Here is a 21,144-nt window from a genome sequence, read left to right as displayed (position 1 = left end):
GATTTATTTTTTTTTCTGAAAGCTGCAGGACAAGAGAAGAAAGTACTCCTCTATTTTCAGTGACCTCTAAGAATCTCTATTTTGGGAAGGGTCTGCTTGAAACAATGATTGATACTAGAGATAATACGTGTTTGATTTGCCCTAGGAGCAGGAAATCCTTTTTAAAGCCCAGTTCCTAGAGGATGTCTGGCTTAAAGTGCATGAATAGCTTCTTCTGGTATGCAAAGAATTACCTGTATGTATATAAAGCATGACTTGGTACCATGTTGAATCAGGATCTTACTTTCCTAGGAAGCAATTTTAGCCAAGAGCATTTTACTTCATATCCAGGCATACTTACGTGAATACTTCCATCCCCCATCCTGCAACAGCTGTGAAGAGCCTTGGGCCTAGATCTCTGGCCGGGTTCATGGCACAGCCACTGTTCATTCCCAAAGAGCAAGTAAGAACAATTATAAGAAGTCCTACTGCAATTGGCTCCAAGCCCTTTGGTACGCTGTTATTTCTGGTGTCAAAAATAGCAAATATAGCCAGAAGAAGAACTGCTGTTGACATCACCTGGCCAATGCAAAGGAAAGAATATTGAATAAATATGTGCAGATTCCTTCCAATAATAAAAAGAGGGGCCATGGCAGCTCTGTGGATTGTGGTGGCTTAGAGCTGGTATTTAGATTTATCCCACTATACAGAGTAGTAAAATTTGGAACCCAGTGCCTCTCTACTTCACAGTAATGGGAAGTTTTGATACCTGTGCTGAAAGAAAAAGACAAAAAATGTGCTGAGGACACTTGAGGAAAAAAAACTGCAACAACCTAGTGTGGAAAAAATAGAGGATTTAAAAGGCATCTCCTGTGTGAGGTCTGATGCTTTGTTTCCACATTTTTTCCTATCAATTTAACAGTTCCATTTAATTGATTTTTGGTAGTTCTGCTATGCCAATACAATCAGTTACATTGATATAAAAGTGTTTTATGTGACTGTAGCTTACACTGAAAAATTAGGCTAAATACGCACCTCTTTATCCAGGTATTGCATAATGTAAGAAAAAAAGTGAAGTCTACAAAGTCAAAACTGAGCAGCTAAAAAATTAGCAATTACCTAAATTAAGATTGTACCTGTAACTGTAACGTGAACTCTGTATTGCATATGCTAATTAAGCTGATGAAGGAAATTTTCTTGGAATTACTTTGATGGAAGTGCTGCTCTGCTTAAATCAAATGCTTTGTAAATGTTGATTTCGCTAATAATTAACTTAGGGGAAAAACAGACAAAAGTTTCAGCGATGTCAAAACATTCAATTTCTATACCGATTTAAAGAAGTTTAAGTTTGGGGGGTTTAAAAATTATTTTTATTTCATCTGGCTTTAATTTTGTTTTAAAATATCCATGGGCAAAAAGATCTTATGGAAAAGTCTGTTGACTGATCCAAAGCAAAAATCAGAATTGTCTTTCTTACAAAATTTCAAAACAATGTTCGGATATTTTGAAGTCAGATTTCACAATCTTCAAGTCCTTTATGTAAGGAATTCCTCTGCTCCCGCAATCCCTAGTTTTTTATAGCTTACTTACACAGTATATTTATTTCATCTATGCCTGAAGAAGACAGGTAAATTGATTAGAAGTAGATAGAAGATATGAAACTTCATTTTTAACTGTTGGATAAGTGGGATTAGAGGATACAGATTGGAAATGAAGTGGAGATTTTTTCAGATTCAGTCATTTGCAAAATAACAAATATTACAAATCTATTTGCAAAGAGAAGTTTAGAGAGGAGGCTTATGGTAGCAGAAAACTCAGTTGTTCAAGGTGTGTTAATCTGGCTTCTTATGCATTACTTAAGAAATAATAGGTCCACAAAATGGGCTGGATTTTTATGTAAATGGACATAGCTCTACTGAACTTTATGAAGAAACACTGATTTGTGCTGGGGCACACCTCTTACATATATTGCATTAAAGACATGTAGAGTGCAACAATTAATATGATGTATGTGGAAAGAACAACTTGAAATTATCTTGCTTTTAAAATACGACTCAAACGTAACCCCCACAAACAGCATTGCATCCTCACTGCTATTGTACACAGTGATGTATCACCAAAACGGTGAGGTTCATCGTACCCATTGGAGATCTATGTATTTTTTTAACGCTTGGTTTTACAGTTTTCTGTATGTTTAATTTGTAGAATCAAGACAGCAAGTGCACTTACCTGATCTGCAAATCCATTTATGAGGGACAGATACGGAGCTGGATATGTTGCAAAGATATGTGCTGTTGCATTAGGTCCTGTGACTTCAAGTGTTCCATTGCTATACTCCATAAAGGCATCTATAGAAACCAGCCATTACCTGGTTGCACTTCTTCATAAACACTAGGTTTTCCAGGACTAGAATATATGTGATAGGTCTGTGCACTTCACATTCTCAACTGAAACTGATCGTTTTTTCTGGGAGCATAGTCAATGGATTTGAGGTGATGTACTAATTACAGCCTCCTGCCTCATCTCTTCTTCTGTGCCTTGAAGTACTTGTTTTATGTATCACAGCTTTCAAAATGGGGCTGTTTTTTTCCCCTGCTCATTGCTCCAAACTCAGTGCCAGGGAGCATTTTCTGATTCTGAACACAGCTGCATTATTCTGTAAGAGGTGCTATATTTGGCATGATGCCCCGCAAAATACATAGCATCCTGGTTGTACTGTTGTGGATTCCAGCCACCAGGAATTACTGCTATTCCATGTGACAGATGTGCAATGACTTCTCTGGGAATTACCTCTCCTGAGAGACCTCCTCTTCTAAAGGAGTTTGAATTTTTCACTCTTCTTGGGCTTTACACCCAACTGCTATGCTAGTCATCCAAGATGTGAGGGGAGAGGCTAGCCCCAAAACTTCAGTTCTTAGTATATTTAAGTTAGTGTATTTTTATATATAGTAAAGATTTATGTATATTGTAAATACATGTATATTTATGTTAGTATATTTAAAGAGTATTTTAAATAGCATAATATGACTTCTGTGTTGGAATAGTTTGCTGCCTTGGCAAGCCCTTAAGTGTTAGAAATAGAAAGATACTAAGATGAAGCACTCAAAAATCTGCATGGACAGACGTGAATAACAAATGCTATGCCTTTATTTCACTAGTGGACCTAGTGATGAGATGATACTTGTGAGTAAAGAAACAGCTCCCCATCTCCCATGGAAGTCATGGTGCGGATGGTCAGCTTCTGCTGAAGCTAGCAGACAAATCTATTTCTCCTTGCCTCTGTTTTTTCTAGCTTTGCTTAAGGCCATGACATGGGTGCAGAGAATATTTAGTTGTTTACTTTGGTCAGGCTCTCTCATTTGCAGTGTCAGATTATTTTGTTGCATTTAACTATTAGAAAAAAAAAGGATAAGGAAAAGAAAATTTCTCAGCTCTGAATTACTTTGTACACCTTTAGAAAGGCCTCATGTTCAGCAGCCTAGCATATATATTCCCTCACTCTTTCAGGGGTATCGCTGAAAATGAAAGCACCTAGCTCAGATAGGTGTGTATGGGGTAGATGGAGGTGTTGAGCTCATATGTCTGTTTTTCTTCCAGTGAGTTTTCAGTGGACCTCAATGAGTACAGGACACTCCTGCAAGTTGCAGGAAGGAAAAAGTACAGAGGAGGTTTGGGAATTAATAAGAATAAGAGGTTCTTATTAATTCAACAAAAGTACTTGAGCAGCGATAGGAATGTGAGAAAATCCTGCACTCCTGAATAGCAGGAAGAAGTCTCTAACCCTAACCCTAGCCCTAAGTTACCTATCTTGGCTCTCTATCCTACTGCTACCCTTTAGCAGAACACAGTGAATCCACCCCCAACCCCATGTGCATGTTGACATACTGCTGCATCCTGGCCACAGCCCTAATCCTGGCTGGCTGGCTTGAGGAGGACTTAGATTCACATGGAAATCCCGTTCTGGAATCCCACAGTTTCCAAATTCTAACACTAACCTTAAAACAAACAGACAACTCTCCCTCGTCCCCCCCACCCCAAAATCCAAAGGAACAAACAAAAAAACCCCCACCAAACCCAAAACAGTTACCACAGTTCCTAAAGATTTTTCTGTTCATGATTACTATTGGTACTGAGCACCTAGCTGATATACAATGGGCATTTCCATTTTCATTTTTCCTCTGTTGCACCTAGACCCAGCGCTGTCTGGAGACATAACGCCCATAAGGGAGAGGCTTTGGAGGAGATGGGCTGGGGCAGTAGAAACAGAGTTTTGCAGTAGGTGATTGAAGCAAGTGATCCGACTGAGTGGATTCATCAAGTCAGGGAGTCTGTTACTAAGTTTTTTCCCTTTGTGGCACACCCTCTAAAAGAAATATGCCTCAAGCATAGGGGTAATTTTTTTTTTTTCCCCCCCCTTCTAACATGTGACCCCTTTATCACTCTACCTGGAGTTCATTGCCTTAGAGAGGTATCTCTCCAAGGGTGGTCTGAAGTTTAGTCAAGAGGGACTTGATCTCATATCCTGTAACCTCAATGAACGACGTTGGTGATACTTGCCTACGGGCACTTGGATCAGGTCTTTAATGTTTCTAATTTGCTTGGAAGATGAATAGCCCTATATCCTGGCTATTAAGTAATTTAAAATCCTTACTGAGAAATACATGATCTCAGAGTATCTGATTTCCCATGAATAATTTTTCTAAATTTCAGAACATTTCCTGGAATATTAGTGTTTCAGAAAAGTTGTAGGATACCTGGAATGTTTGAGTCTTTTTTTTTTGCCTTCAAACTCTTTATGCTGCTTCTTTTCTTCTTTATGGCTTTAGCTTCAGTCCTGCCATTAGCCCTGTGTGAACAAAGTCCTCTGCCTGCTTGGCATTCATTGAAAAATCGGGGCCTTAGAGACTGCCTGACCTCTGGTTTGTCCTGTGAGCATGTCTAAGGTGTACTCACCATAATAAATCCCAAAGACAGCTGCTGCTCCAACAAATGCTCCTAGGAGTTGTGCTAATATGTAAATTGGTAATTTGGTCCATTTTAATCTTCCAGTCACGCACATGGCTAATGAAACGGCTGGGTTTATGTGACCACCTGAAAAATAAATCACAAAGTAAGTCATATGGATGACACAGATACATGAGAATAGGTAAAGGATTTGTAAAAATGTGGGCACTTTCAAGCACAAGACTAGTACGTGCTTTTCTAGATGTTATTTTGCAATTAAATGCTGACTGCAATTAAATGCTGACTGCAATTAAAGTGAAACAAGTTGGATGAAATTGGAGGGGAGGGGGCGGGGAAGCCAGTATCCAAGATCCAGTTTCCCTCTTGGTGTTTGCAGGCTGTGTTGTTTATCAGACTGCTGTCCTGCAGCATATAATCTATAGATCTACACACAACTTTTCTAGAAAAAGCCTAATCCTGCCCTATCAGTTGTGATGGGAGGGTCCATCATTCTGCACATATTCTTTCTCTTCAAGGGCTTTGGCTTTTTATTTTTAAGGGAGAACTGAACATTCATTCAGTTTTGCAAGCATGTATTAACATTAAAGACTATTACTGGCTTGATCATGTATCTTGAGGCAGATCTGGAGTACCCTGGATTTAAGTCATGTTTATGTCCCTGTCTTCAACCTGGGGTTACTTAGAAACTCAGTTTTCATGAACATAAAATAAAATAATATTAGGGCTGTCCAGCTTCATGTTGACTGTTGGTAGCTATGCCTAGATGGGATGTGGGGACAGCCGTGTGTAGTTCTTCATCACACATTTTCATCAAGCTCCTACACCCTCCAGAAAGGTCCATGATAAGGAGGCTGATAAAGTAGCTGTGCTGAAACAGAGAGTTCTACTTCCTGTGGAATTTCCTTCCTTTGTATTTAGGAGTAGCTACACCTAAACTCACACATGGAAAAGATTTCAGCAACCTTGGAATTCTTTGTGACAATTTTAGTTTCTAAAATATATTTATTATGTCACATGCTAGTCACTTCCCTCAACATCTTTTATCAACATGGAAAAAAAGTGTTGAATGCTTTTGGAAAACTTCATTTTTACAAATATGTAGATGATACCTAAGAAATACAAATTGCCAAATAAATAAACAGATGAAACAGTACTCCACAGTAAAAATACAGTAAAACCCAAGTTTTGCAAGGACGTAGCAGATCCATGGCTTACCTTCCAGCTAAAGTCTCATTTCAGCCTGTATGGTTATCAGAAAAAAGTGGCCTTTGTCTTTAATAAAATAACTAAAAGAGCGTGACCTTTGTCTGTCAAAGGCTAGTGATGGAGAAAGGGCCTCTATGTACAGTTTCTGTGTTTGCTTGCACTTCAGGTCAGTGAGTCATTATCTTACGAAATCCAGGCACCTTTGATACATAATGAACTGACAAACACAGATAACAAGCTGGATAAAACCTTCTTTATATCATTTCCAAAACTCTGACCTAGTAGCACCAGTCTTGAATTAATTTTGAATTCCTCACTGTGTTTCAAATTCTTCAGCACAGAGCAAATAGATGGATGGCACCTTATTTAACAGCCCTTCATGTGAATTTTGATAAATTGTTGTCTTGTCTTTTGTTCTTTACTCTGGCTGGAATGAATAATTTTCCTTTCTTTCAACACCTGATATCGTTCCCCACCTGTATATAATACAGGGTGATTATGATGGCCAGGACAAGTCATAATAATATTAGAGATGTCTGATTAACATTAAATCTGAAAAGGAAAAGTCTAGTTAAAGGCTCTCAAGCTGACATAGGGGAGTTAAAAGATTCTTGGTTCCTGTGCCACTGGTAGTTTTCTGGTTTTCCAAAAAAAAAAAAAAAAAAAAAAAGACCGCTTTGGACAGTGTGTTCCCCATTCTTTTGTAGTTGCAGTGATCACAGTCATGAGTTTGTTTGAAATGTTAAGTCGAAAAAAATGGTGGGACATTACCTAGACATTGAGGAAAATTAGATGGAGGAAAGGCAAAAGGGGAATTTTCCTTGATAAAAGAGCTTAAATTCACCAAGTGTGCAGACTATATATTTTATGTTACCATGAATTTAGAATTTCATTAAGAACTGATGCAAAACATTTTAGCAGTGCTTAAACATGAGACTTCATGGCCAAAGAGCCACAGAAATTGTTAACAAATTCTCTATAGGAACTGATATTCTAAAGTGTCCACTAGTAATCCTATGTTGGATAGTCACAGCCTATTGAAATATCTGTTCCTATTCTTTCACAGAGAAAATGCACTGCATGCAGAATCTTTTGTCATGGGAAAAAAACAGGAAGCACAATACTGCAACATCTGCAACTGCTCTGCCCTGCTGGGATTGAACTCTAATCTTCTATACAATAGAGATGAATATCCCTTAAAGATGAAAATGTAAGACAGGTTAGTGTCTTTACAGGTTTTTTTTAATGATACTGCATTAAAAGAGTTTACATGCCTACATGTAAACCAAAAGCTGTAGTTTAAAGTTGTTCAGATAATAGGAATGTACTGCTGAATTAACTTTGTGTGGTATTACGGAACCATTCTGCTCTGTTTCAATGACAGTAATAACATTGCCTGTTTTGCAGTACCTTGAGCGCTTTCTAATGTGAACTTAGAAACCGCTTCATGCATGGTGTCTCTGTAAAAGAATTTATAAAAGAGAAGAGAAATGGCCACAGTAATTTCTGCTATAGCAACTATTTATAATGGCCTAGTTTTACCTAGAGATATCTGCCTCTATGAGAATTGGAGTACAAGGGCACCATTTGCTTTAAGAGGGCAATACAAACTCCACATACAACACAGAGTATTGTGTATTATAATACACAACACTGTGTATTGTTACAAACCATCATTTTCTATTTTAAAGGGAGAATATAAATGTTAAAAGCAGTTATGCTAATGTTTCTGATATTAATTTGACCAAACTGCATGGTGGAAATAGGAGACAAAGCACTATCTAATATGGCACATGTAGACACTGATTAGTTAACCCAGCTACAGACAAAAGAGAGATTCCTGATCAATATATATCGAGGAAATGTTATAGCAGAAACAAAGGGGCAATGACAGTACATTGACAGTGTATCACAGAATGTACCTCTAGTACTGAATCTTTTTGCTGTTTCTGCTTTATATGATCTGCTGCTTCTGCGAATAAGCAAACAGACAGGAGCAGACTTGCTACTGCCTGTCATAGGACACGAAGAGATAAACTGCACTCTGTAAGGGGAACTCTGCTCATTACACCCATTAGTGGGTGACTGCTGGATTCTGTAAGCTTTTCATGGTTATTTCATTAAATGCAGTGCCTATGCTGTCCAGGATCATCTCTATTGACAGAATTTTCAAAGCAAGACCAAGCAGATTTCTGGCTTGCGCAGACCACTTTCCATAAAGGCCAGAGGTCTGCCAAGGTTTGCACACTGTAGTTCAGGTCAGATTTTGGTGGAAAATTTTGTCAAATGCAAAGAATAGAAGGAAACAAGAAGAACACAAAAGATTTACTAGCGAAAATCTGATGCAGACTCTGCTGTAATGGTGCTTGCTATTGCTAGATACATAATTGTTTACACCATGAAATGAAGTAACTTAATAAGGTAGCCTTAAAACCATGGCAATAAATGCTATATAAGAAAAAAAAAAAAAGTCACTTACCAGAAACGCCCCCAGACACATACACTGCTATGGTGACTGCCATTGCAAATCCAACCGATACTGTCATGGGCCCACCATGGGCTCCTCGGCTAAGGACAGCCTGTCCCACACACCCACATCCAAGTGCCTGTATTTTAAAAGAGAAATGTAAAACCACGAGTATATCTGTCAAATGTTATTGGTTAGTTTGCAACTCCTGCTGCTGTCCAGGTATAGCTAAAGATGTTGTTAATATTGAAACAATGCTAGAATTTTAGATTAGTGGCATGCGTACCATTGTTGCCTTTGCTGCATTGAAAATTTGCTCTTTATTTTCCCCTGCTCTGTGACCAGGAAGAATGTCTGCTAATAAGGACCTCTCTCTCCCCAGAAAACAGTTTTCAAGTACAATGATGGGATACAGATCAGAAACTTGGAGCCTAAACATGATCTCAGAGTCTCTACAACAAATCTCTGCATCTGAAAGTGAAGAGGGAATTAATTCTGTGTGGTAAGTTTTCAGTTCCAGACTGTTGTTACAAGCAATGAAAAAATTACTATAAAAGTTATGAAAGATAGTTCAAAAAGCTTTTAATGTTTAATGCTGAAACTCTGGAATGAGACAACTTACTGGAGATTGTAGTGTCTGTTACTGTTATGCTGCCTTGATATCATTTATTGCTCTATGAAAATATTTCACTGACTCTGCAGCTTAAACAATTAACTGAAGTGGGGATACCTGAATAGTTTACATTGGAGTATTCTCAATGGATTTAAACTATCTTCCATTTTATGTTCGTTCCCCTCAGAATGAAGTTCAGCAACACATTTAAATGTATGCTTAAGATCATGTTTATTCAGTTCTAAAGCTTCTGCTCACTTCAAGCATACGTTTAGGTCCAACTAAAGTTGGTAGGAAAGATTTTCAAAGGTACAAAAGGCCTTTAGTTTAAGATAGACTAGCTGACCTGTTTCTGCCAGAAATCAATTTGTGTCTTTGAAAATCTCCTTTTTAAATATATGCCTAAGTGTTTTATTGAATAAGGACCCAACACCCTATGGAAGATATCAAATAATATCTATAGGTTGAAAACTTTTGCTTCTCAGCAACTGTAAGTGATCTGAATCATACCATTTCTGGGATGTGACTAGATTTATCTTGAGCAACCTTAATTACTTTGATGTTAAATTGTTTTTTTTTTAAATATATATATATATATGTTCCTCCTTTGATGGTACATGGGAATCTGATTTTTTTTCTTCTTCTTCTTCTTCTAAAATCATTCTATCTTAGCCAATGCAGTTGCTTTGGTTAATCCCCTTGCTTTGCTTTAGTGTTCTGCAATTGCTGTGTGTCACCAATGACTGTATTGCAAACATTCTTCCTAACTATGCATATTTGAATACATAAAATTTAGTTCTTTTAGAAAAGCTTATTTTCAGTTGCAAGGCAGTTGCATTCAGAAATTGCCAAATAACAGGAAAATCTCTCCTGCCTTAGAAATAGACTGTACCAAAAAGATTTGGTGATTGAGGTTTAACAAGCAAGTCCTGCTAGAATAGATGTAATTTAAACAGGCAAAATCATAGTTTTGTTTCCATTATTTCCCCAAGGGTTTTAACTAATACCAAAATGTGACAGAAAAGCTCTCGATAAAATTACGCTTTTAAGCACCTTTGCAATGCAGACGGAGTTTCTGTTATAAAAGTGTCCGGAGACTGTGTCTTATACCCAGGTGCAGTTCTTGCCTTGAGGTTATAATCATGCAAGCAAACAAAACACTGCCTGGTGCCAAAGTGTTACAGCTGTCAGATGACGTAAGGGTAGGGTGGTATTAGATAGCAGTAGTTTATTGGACTGTATAATTGAAAGTTACAAGGCATATTCCAAGCTGCAGTCAACTGCTGTGCAATGGATGACGTATGCTTACATTAGGCATTCTCTCATTGCTGTTAGTATCATACACCTAGCAATTCAAATGGTTAAGCACAAATGCACATACAGATACAAAACCAAAACAAAATACATTTTAGTTGTTCGCAGCTGAAATTACATGTTTTTTTAAAACTTCATGTGAGACAAATCTACTCATCGTGTATTTATATGTTTAATATGGAAAGAATGGGTACACTGGAATTTATAAAGTCTAAGATTAGGGCACAAGTCTAGAGGAGGTGGAATTAGCATGCTCTAGCCTTCATTTTCCAGTCTTCTCAAAGGGAGCATTCCAGAAATTGCACCAAGCAAGATTTAGTGAAAGACATGGCTCAGACGTGGAGCAAGTTCAGTAGGCTGGTCTGGGGCCCTGTGTACACTGGGGTGCAGTTTGCATTCAGGCAAGCAGCTACATCTACAGGTATGCACTTGTGTTCTGAAATGGCATAGACAAAGTTTTGCAGATTGGAGAGAAGGTAATTGTTTTGAAAATATTACCCCTTTCTGTAAGGACGATGAAAAAAGAGAACAGGAGTGGGGGAGATGGGTATAGAAAAGGATAAGGGATAGTAGCCACATCTGTATATATCAACTACAAATTCACAAGAAGAGGGAAGGAAATAACAGAGGGAGGCTGTGGCCTCCCTTCCCTGATTACCAGAACTGAGGAGAATCATACAGAAAGAGCTGCGTAGTCCTCTTGCATAATAGCTTCTGCTCTGCATGTCATAGGGAAATATGCAACCCCAGATGCTCCATTTTTGTGCTAACCAGTCTCAGAAAACTGAATCTACAAACAAGAAGGCATCCAACACAGCTTGAACACAGCTGCACTGGCTTCTTGCTCGGTGGACACTGGTAAATGACTGCCTGCTCATGTACGATGAATGAACACTACTGTAGGCACAGTCAGTGTGTGCCCATTCTGGGATGGGGAAACTGGGAACTGAACCTGCAAATCTGAACCATGTTACGGTAGTATTTTCTCCATCTGCTGTCATTTTAAGAAGGAGAGAAAAAAATTTTCTCATACCTGCTGTAGCTAGGTTGACATAACTGGAAACTATCACCTAATCATGTAATTACATGAGCAGCAATTTAATACCCTGTGAATCTTTGCTTGGCTGAGTTAAGACCAACTAGATCATCAAGTTGTAACTAAATATTCTATGTTTCTAGGCCAAGCTCAGCCATCAGCTGCACCCACACAAACTCACTGATTAAAGCACATGGAGTTGATGGGAGTTTAATTTACAGTAGAATATAGCCAGATCTCTTTATCTTATCTTGTCCGGGTTTTCATCTTAGCAGTTGTCTATAGCCTGATCTGCTTAAATTGACTGGAGCAGCTTCATTACTGACTTTTTATTCACAAAGTAATTAAATTACTGTCATAAGTAACATGTTTGGGTGTGGAATAGCTGTCTGCATGTTCTCTGCCAAAAAACTTGCTTCATAGACATTAGATGCTTTTCTTTGTCTTGGATAACAAGGCTAATGTTAGGAAAGGAAAACAACTGGCCTCCAGTGAGGATAAGTTACTGTTACCCCCTGGAAGCTTGCAGAACTTTATCTCTATCCTACTCATCAGAGAGACTAAAGATCATTTTGCCTCCATCTGTGCTATTTTCAGGATTATTGCAAAGGCTTGTAATAGCATTTTCAGTATAAATAGGATTTCCTGCAAGATCTGAATCCAGAATTTTAGGGAATCTATTTTTCTACATGGCCTGTAAAGCTTTAGACATCTTAAAGCAGAATGCCTATATAAAAAAGCCCCTTCTTATTGAACAGATCTAGTGGTAGTGTGCATTCATAGCCTTACACTCTTACTGTAACATTGAAGAAGCAGCCAAGTCTCCTGCTTTTTAGCAGCGTGGAGACAATGACATGTGTCTTGTTATATGTCATACATCACCAGCTGCCAAGCTGTGGTGAGTTACATACCTACAGTGGGGTACCTGCAGGCAGAGCATGGCCTCAATGGCCACACAACTGATGATGCTCTACACGAATACAAGAATTCAGCGTGCTACAAGGAATACAGAGTCAGCAGTTACAAAAAAATCATATTTTAACTATCAGCTGTACACTTTCAATCAGGAAACACCAGAAAAAGAGTTCAGAATTTCTATTTTAGTCAGTTTTCAGGACAGAACTGTACTTAAGCAACCACAGCTAATTATAAAGAATCTACAAGGATCCCTCCACCAATTCACAGTTTTCAGTAAGGATGCCTTTGTTCAGGGAAGGCAGCAACCCTGTCCCTTTCCCATGCCACACTCCCACCTATATTCTGTTCCCCAGACAGGCATTTCCTGCCAGCCCGCGACTTGTCTGCTCCCCTTTTTCAGACTGGAGAGACCTGCAGTACCGCTCTGGATTCTGCTGCATGTGCGTATGTTCCTGTGCAGTGCTGTGAAGGGGACGGGCTCTCAGGGGCAGTGCAGTGTGTTAGCCTCAAGCTGTGTGCTTGCGGTGAGTGTTCTTCTGCCATCCTAAAGTTACCCATTCCAAATCTGCGGAAGCAGAGCGGTATTGCTGGGAGACTTGAGGACATGAAAGCAAGCCCTGGTATTTCACTTCTTAGAGAAACCTCCATGACTTCTCCAAACAGCCAGACTTATCACCGCATATTTAGGCCCTTAAAAGCAGGGATACAGGCAGGAAGAGTCAGAGAGTCCTTTGGGGGTTGGGAGAAGTGGTTGCATTTGCCCTTCACTGCAGGTTAGGGATCTCATTGACCAAAATTGCCCATGAAAACATTAGAGGGTTGTTTGTGGTTTTCTGTAGTCTTGTATGGTTCCTCCTGCCCCCATTAGTATTTCCATATACTGTTGGTTTGGGTGTTGCTTATAAAATTAGTAAATAAACTTTTCAGATAAGAGGCTGATTACTAAATTGATGGTGGCCTTGTAAAGGTCTTTAATTTGGAGTGTATTTTAGAACTCATTTCATTTTCAAACTCTTTATTTACAAAGCAAGTCTGCTTAAGAATTTACCTGTTGCATTTCATAAGAAGGTCTTTTATAATGGATTAGAAACTCTTTCCATACAGAGTCATATTTTTGCTATGTTTGTGTATTATGTAGGGCCTTACTTCAGACTGGGCTCCTAAGCATTCTTTCAATAGGGACGATAATGCTAACAGCAATAAAAATAGAGAGACATTAGATCTACTAAAATTCAGGGCATTAGCTCTGCAAGAATTCAAGTTGCAGGAAACTGCTGTTCTTCCTGGAAAGAGCAATCTTCATCTAATTTCATGTTTAGTATTTGCTATCTTTTGCTAAATCAGATAGTACTTAAAATTTTTAAGGTGAGATAAAAATACAGCTTACCAGTCAAGTAATTTTTAAATACTTCAAAAACACATGGCTCGTATTTTATCATTAATTAAATATTTTGGTGGGGGCGAGGGGGATTTCTGTACATTACGATTTAATCAAACTTGGAGTAATAAAAAAATCACTATATCCGTTCTCCTGATGATCTCCTGGGACACAACCAATATCCTCTTGGGTTCAAACGGATTTCCCTTTATTTTTTTCAGACTTGCTATCTAATGAAATAAGGGTTTGAAAAAAAACCTTATCATTTAGTTAATTAAATAGTATAGACATAAGCCTTAAAATGATTGCCATTTTGAAACCATTTTTTTAATGACAGAAAACATTACTGCTTGGAGACATGAATGTAAATTTAATAAGGCTTTGGATGAATTGTGTATATAAAGCTTTTAAAATATATAAATATCTGGTTCAAATTGCTCTGTGGGAAAAATACAGTGGAAATACTGAGGGACAGACTATGCTGTGTTATATAAACTGATGCTTTTACATTTTTATTATTCCTTTTGCACATGCAATAGGAGACAAATAAAAGCTTGAAATCACCTAGAGAGAATGCAAAGGTCTGCATTCTCTCATATTTTATTATGATTAATAGTGCACTCTTCATCCTGAAATGCTAAAAGGCTTTTCTTTCCTGGATTATATGGGGCAACTGGCTTGAGTCAGTTTCTTCAGTGAAGATTATTTTTATTTTCTTACTAAGTTTTACAAATTCAGGAAAGAAAGGAAATGAAACATTTCATATTCAGGTACAAACTTTCAGGAGTGAAACATGGCCCTTTGCCAAGGGACTAGGAAGAAAAGACTGGGTAAGGGAAGAAAATCTTACTTAGTAGCTTCTTGAAGAGAAAAAGAGCCTAGTCAGGTGCTGCTTCCCTCTCAGCTTACTCATTTATTCTTGAGCCGAGATGTGCTTCTCTGCTTTGCTTCTTACACCAACTGAAAAGATTAAAATCTTTCTAAACTCTTAAAATGTGTTTAGTCTCTGTAACGGTGCTCGGGGAATCGTACCATTCAGAGAGAGTGCAGAACGAGCATTGCGGTTTCTGAGAAAGGAGGTTTTCTGTCCTCTCTTAGGAGTATAAAGGGACATGTATATTTTCTTTTACTTTTTCCTTTGGGTGCAGGAACAGGGTGGCTGAATCTTTGCTGTGCCCTTACGGTTGGAGGTGCATGGTTCTGAGTAATTAAAGCCTCAATATGTTCTCTTCCTAAGCTGTTGTCTGTTGGAAAAAAAAGCTGAATGCTTTTAATAGTAAAGAAGCCTTTGAGGAATGGGCTAGAGGAACTGAGTCAAGTTTGCATTTAAACCAGACCATGGATTGGAGAGTACACTAGAATTCACTTTCAGCCAGAATGATTTATTGAAGTGTTGAGATCACAAAGATATAAACTCACTGTATGGCATGAACTGCATTTATTATCTTTTATTCTGTTCTCCAACTGTTTATGACAGTTTTAAAAAGTTACTACTTTTATTACCTTTTTTTATTTGGCGAAACTTTTGAAAAAACAGCCTGTAAATTTGTGTCTGTAAAATGTAAATTCAAATTTTGCACTCACAGTTGAATGTTGGAAGGATGCAAGTCTTCTGTGAGGCTCAGGTAGAATGCCTACACTTCAGTCCTATAGATGGAAACTTTCTGGAAAAAATGCATCTACAGAAAAAGGGCTTAGAAAATTAAATTCAATTTACTGGAACCTCTTGGTTAAATGACGAGAGCCAAGTTATGTGTTGGGGCTGATGTTGCAGAGATGAAGATAATTCTCTTTTAAAACTTTCATGGAACACAGAACATCTGAGTCACCTGAAAGTTTAAAATGTCACCTACTGGAAAACTTAAGTTTGTATTGAAAACAAAAGATTTCCTATTACTTTTCAGAATTATTTGCTGTCATAAACATTTCAGGGTAAAAAAACAATTAGGTAACCTTCCTTTCAGTTCTTTCACACTGCTAACTATTCAGCTGAATTAAAGAATGACTTCAGGGAACAGAAGTGTTGTCTAGGAAAAAAAAAAGTTAATTGATTTTGATAATAGTAAAATTATAGAAATAATACCAGTGTGCAAGAACACCTCCTTCACCTCAGCACAACTAAGGGTCTTCGTTACCACTTTGACTTCTGTTTGCAATGCTGATTTAATACAGTAGCAAGAAAGAGGAAAAGTTTGCACATCTTTAGCAGAATCATTAGCAAAATTTCATGCCATCAAAATATATGCAACTGGTACATTTGCAGAAACAGAAAGGACTCTGAGTTGGTGATGACAGGGAAAGGAAGCATCTTATTCCCATAAAATGAACGGGTTTGGTTTGGAAGTGCAGGATTAAATTCCATGACATTAGATTCATGAGTGACTTCTATTATTTATTGGTTGTACTATAGTATTGCTGCTAGAGACCTTAATGTATGGATCTCTGTGACCTAAGAGCCACTTTTCAGAGTGCAAACATTGCTAAGGCCCATGGTATTTCTAGCATTATACAATATTTAAAAAGCTGTTGAGTGACATATCAAAATGTTTTAATAACCTTTTTTATCTAGCTTTGACAAACTTAAATTCACTGTCTAAGAGCTAATTATACAAGATTCTGTACTCCAGGAAATTCATTGCTGATGGCAAACAAGGTAGCTGTTAGAGGCTACTGCTGTTTAATTTTGTACCTTAAACAAAACTCGCTGTAAGCAATTTCATCCTATACAAAGAAAGAGTCTCCCTTTCACAAAAATTTAGAACACAGAATATATCTTTGCTTATAATTTCTAAGTAGTAATTTTGTATTAAACGCTAAACACTTATTTAAGGAGTAAATGATCAAAGCTACATTTGCTTTCATGTAATAACATCATGTAATGAGGATTCTAATGCATGTTTGGAATAAGGAATATATATTACTGTACAGTATTGTAATTAACATGCACTGGAATGTAGGGCCACAAAAAGAAAGATATGGAAAAGTTGTTTAAATTTTAATCTTCTGGACTGAGCAAATCAATGGAATGTCATACTTAAAGATTTTTCAGGCAAGACTAAACTCCCCAATAAAGCAGGAGTGATAACTTACATAATGAAGTGCTCAGAATATGAAAACAAGACAAAAAGATTTTGATAAGCAAAAGATAAACAGCCTTTCTTCTCATTAGTTGGACTATTTGCGGCATGGGGTGTCATGAATTTAATTCATGCTCATGCACTGCATCCTCTACGCACACACAAACATTTGCTTCAGTGGGAGTTTTGCAAGAGGCTCCCCACCTCCAGTTGGAGACTAAGCTTTAGGATAGGAATATATATACTATTCACTTGTCTTTGTATGCTAAATGGAAGCCTGTGTTCTGTTTCAGCAAGGAAGCATACACTGCTCTGGACTCAGGAGATACTGGCTCCTGTGCAGCTCCTTTCTGGGAAACTGTGTTTAGTAAGGGGCTCTTGAGAGTGAAAATGAAATACAAACTATGTTAGGTGAGCAGTAGCTGGTAAAGGAAGCCACATGGCCCATTTGGCTTCTCTTTTTGGAACTGTTCCAATTCAGATATACTTAATGGTGTAAACCAGAGTAAATCCCATTTTGTTTGAGAGCAATGGAGCCAGGTTGCAAAGGGGAAATATGCAGACAAGCATGACTAAAATCAGAGAGTCAGTTGGATAGGTGAGTTCCAGAGACACTGACTGAAAAGTCACATAAACCATCCATTGTATGCAGCATGGCTTCTTGACTCTTTTGTGCTTGCACCCAGATGTTGTTCCCCAGAGTAACCCACAGGAGCCCAAGAGGAAATGTACTGTGCCAGGAGACATGTTGGAGAACAAAAAACTCTCCAGAAAGCTCTTTCTCAAGAGAGGCCTCAGGGGTAGCCCCAGCTACAGAAGGCTGAGACTGTGTCAGGGGCTGGGAAATGTGTATGCGCTCTGGCCTCTCAGCCACCATGGTACAAACGGGCTGGTGTTCTCCCACCTCAGGGACCTGTTGCATAGGTGTAGGCCGGAGGGACCAGTTCCACTAGTTGGTCTAAACACACTGTGTAAAATCCAAATTACTCAGTATGCATTTCCTGGAAAACAGTTGTCTCCTTTTCAAATTTTCATTGAAAACTTTATGGGTAGATTGTGGGGTTTGTGGATATTTATTCTAAATTACAAATGGCACAAGAAGAAGTCAGTTTCTTCATAATAAACACTTTGTACTGCTGCTAACTTGCGCAGTCTAAACATAAATCGAGGTATCCAAGCACTGAGAAAGCTGCAGTTTAATCCATGTGAGGCTCTTCTCTGCTTTAAGCCAAGGTTGAAATTAGAAAGGGTAAGATAGAATTGAGAAACTCAGATTATCAACAACAATTTTGTAGCTTCATTTTCTACTATAATCATATGGTGAATATACTAGAAAATGGGCTCTGGGTTTGCATTTCCTTCTAGTCTTGTGCAGCAGGACATTAAATAATAGCATTTGCAGTCTGATCTGCACTTTAATACGTTTTCTTCACTTGCTTAATTGTATTAATGGAAAGAGGAGGATGATCTTGTGGCGAGGACAGAGTACTGGAAGTCAGGTGATCTGGGTTATATTCAGAGTTCTGCCACAGGCTTCCTGTGTAATGTAATCAGGTTTGCTAATATATAAAATGAAGATAATGACATTTCCCCTCCTTACCAGGGTGTTGTGACACTTAATTCATTAATGTTTGTAAAGTGCTTTGTGTTCCTTGCTTCTAAATGTGCTCCTTACTGTAATAATGTCTTATGGATGGTATTAAATTTGAGAACAATGTTACTTCAGTGCCTGTGCACTTCAGTTGGCTGAAGTGTAGTAAAGACCATTATTTTCATGTATTTTATGAGCTACTGGAATTTTTTAGATGACTTACTTGAAATTTAGCTAATACAGTTACAGTTATAAAATATACTTTGTCAGCACTATGACTGCTTCTTATTTTTTTCTGTCCTTTCACTATGATGAAATATTTAGCAATAAGCAAGACTGTCTTGTTCAGACTAAAAGAAGGAAAAAAGAGTTTGGCATAAATACTCGAGCTGCTTGACTTCCAGCTCTGCTACTGAATCTGCTCTCTACCCTGGTAAATCACCGAACAGCTCTGTGTCCCAGTGCAAAATGCACAGAAAAATTGAGCAAGAAATAAAGTAAAAAAAATCTGGGGATATGAAAATGGAGAGTTTTGGTATTTACCTAAATTGTAGCAGCACTACAGGTCCAAGCAACTGTATAGTTTATGTAGTACAGTTAAAAACAAAACAAAAAATAGTTAACTTGCAAAATCTCTGAAGGTTTGGCAATGCAACTCCCAATAAATTCACTACAAATCACACAGCTAAATTTCTATATTGCACAGGAAAATAACTCAGCTAAAATTGTCTTAATGTGCGTTACAGTATGTTTGTTAAAGCAAATGGAAGTTGTGCATAGAAGTGAAAGTAGAATAAACTGCTGAGTTTTTTAAAAACAAAAGCGAGAGTATTATTAACGTTCATTGTGCATATCTGGATTTTTCAGAACGTGGTAGTTCACTGAAATTCTGCTCCTATATGAAATCAAATGCTTATCAGACAATTGTAATAAATAAAGCTATCTGTTTTTAATAGCCAGTGATAATTACATCAGGTGAAGAAAGGAATTACAAACTTACCATAAATAGAAGCAATTCATTGAAGGCTGTACAATGTTTGTCAGGCAGTAACCACGCTGCTGGTACAGTACAAGAAAAAGTATACATGTCCCCTTACAAGCACTGTCCAACATTAGATTAGTAGGAAGAAAGGAAAGCAGCTGACACTTACTATCAATATAAAAGTTCCCAGGAATTCTGAAAGAGCTTCTTTAATCAAGCTGTTCTTCAAGGCAAATTTCTCCTTTAAACTGCTTTTGCTTTTCCGGCTCATTTTGGCTTCCTCTATTGCTCTGGTGCCCTAGTTACAAATACACACAAAATTTGCTCTGTATTCGTCCCTGCTTCGGCTGAACTTTGACACTTTTACTTATACATTGAAATATGAGATTTGATCTTGTACAGCCAGTGAAATCATCTGACTGCAGGCATTGACAGAACCAACTCAACATGCCCTAACAATTCATCATGAGTTTTCCATCCTGTGCCTTCTCTGAGTACACTTCTATTTATACTGGTTAGATAATACCAGTAAGTTCACAATCAGAACTCTTCCTTTTTCTTGCAGAATGGATTAATCATTACCTTTCCTGCTATGTTACTTTTTTTTTCTGGTAAAAATGAATAAAACTTTGTCCCTGTCACCCTGATTAAGAAGAAAGGCAAAAAGAGAAACCACAAAGTAAGGAACCAAAATATGGTTGAAAATTTCTCTCTGACCTAGATTGGGATTTAAACCATGCTACTACTGGCTGTCCAAAAGCTTTTCAAGGGGAGGTTGTAAAAGAGTGAATGCTTGTGAGAATGCTGTGCTCTACCCTGTAAACAAAAGCTTCTATCTTGTCACTTCTGAGGCATTTCAGTGGCTAATGAGAAATCTTACCTTGGTGTAGTATGTTGAATTTGTATATTCACTCACAATACTCTTTTTGGACTAAATGCCTGGCTCTCTAGTGACCCGCCCTATTTACAAAAGAGCAATGAGGCAGAATAAATTAGGAACATTTAATGAAATCTGCTTCGGTCCAGTGGCTCCCTATAATGCAGTATAGGCAAGTGAGGCACTGAGTGACTATATGTCTCCAATATGTTTAGGTTAAAAGTGCATAGGTGCTACAATATGAAGCATTATAATACTATTTTCCATGGTCTTAAGACATGAAGTTGCTGAATATCTCAAAGAATTGGGCCTCCTAGAGAAAAATATTACACTCTCAGTCTCTTAAGCGTCTTGAATGGTTTTATCAGATGTGATACTGACTTGACTAACATGCTGTCTGGTTGGTTTACAAGTATTTTCTGTCATTTGACTTGACAGCAAAACCTTAACCCAGTTCTGGTAGATTATTTTGGCATGTGTTGTAGATGCTCGGTGCCTTGGTTTTATCTACCCTAAACCTTTTCCACTTTGGTGGTAAATATGTTTAGGTCTGTCAGTACTGTTGTCTGCTGTGAATAGGACAGAGCTTTACAAAATTGGGCAAATGGGACACTTCTGTTATCCCATCGATGCTCTTCCTTGCCTCAAACTAGGACCTGATGCATGTTCCCTGCAGCTGTAGTCACTTTACCGCCACCAGCTTCATCCCTTAACCACCCAGTTCACCCCCACCACCCAATT

At 38.0% G+C, this 21,144-nt stretch overlaps 1 protein-coding gene across 3 annotated transcripts; it reads right to left on the bottom strand.

Annotated features, from left to right (window-relative positions):
- Nucleotides 1-336: 336 nt before the first annotated feature.
- On the bottom strand, nt 337-20,018 carry AQP9 (aquaporin 9). Of its 3 annotated transcripts, XM_009580906.1 has the most exons (6): nt 19,696-20,018; nt 19,545-19,603; nt 8,630-8,756; nt 4,933-5,070; nt 2,209-2,327; nt 337-558 (listed from the first exon to the last, which is right to left on the bottom strand). In XM_009580906.1, exons 2-6 carry the CDS (start codon nt 19,545-19,547, stop codon nt 337-339), a joined length of 609 nt encoding a protein of 202 aa, XP_009579201.1. In that variant the 5' UTR covers nt 19,548-19,603; nt 19,696-20,018. The 3 variants fall into 3 exon arrangements, with proteins under 3 accessions (XP_009579201.1, XP_009579199.1, XP_009579200.1); XM_009580904.1 differs by lacking the exon at nt 19,545-19,603 and having other exon boundaries at nt 19,696-19,873; XM_009580905.1 differs by having other exon boundaries at nt 19,545-19,712.
- Between the last annotated feature and the right edge of the window lie 1,126 nt (nt 20,019-21,144).

Source organism: Fulmarus glacialis, unplaced genomic scaffold (genome assembly GCF_000690835.1).
Source record: "Fulmarus glacialis isolate BGI_N327 unplaced genomic scaffold, ASM69083v1 scaffold46036, whole genome shotgun sequence".
In the NCBI taxonomy this organism is placed as follows: Eukaryota; Metazoa; Chordata; class Aves; order Procellariiformes; family Procellariidae; genus Fulmarus; species Fulmarus glacialis.
The sequence above is the reverse complement of the archived record's forward strand: the minus strand, read 5'-3'. Positions and strand labels throughout refer to the sequence as shown.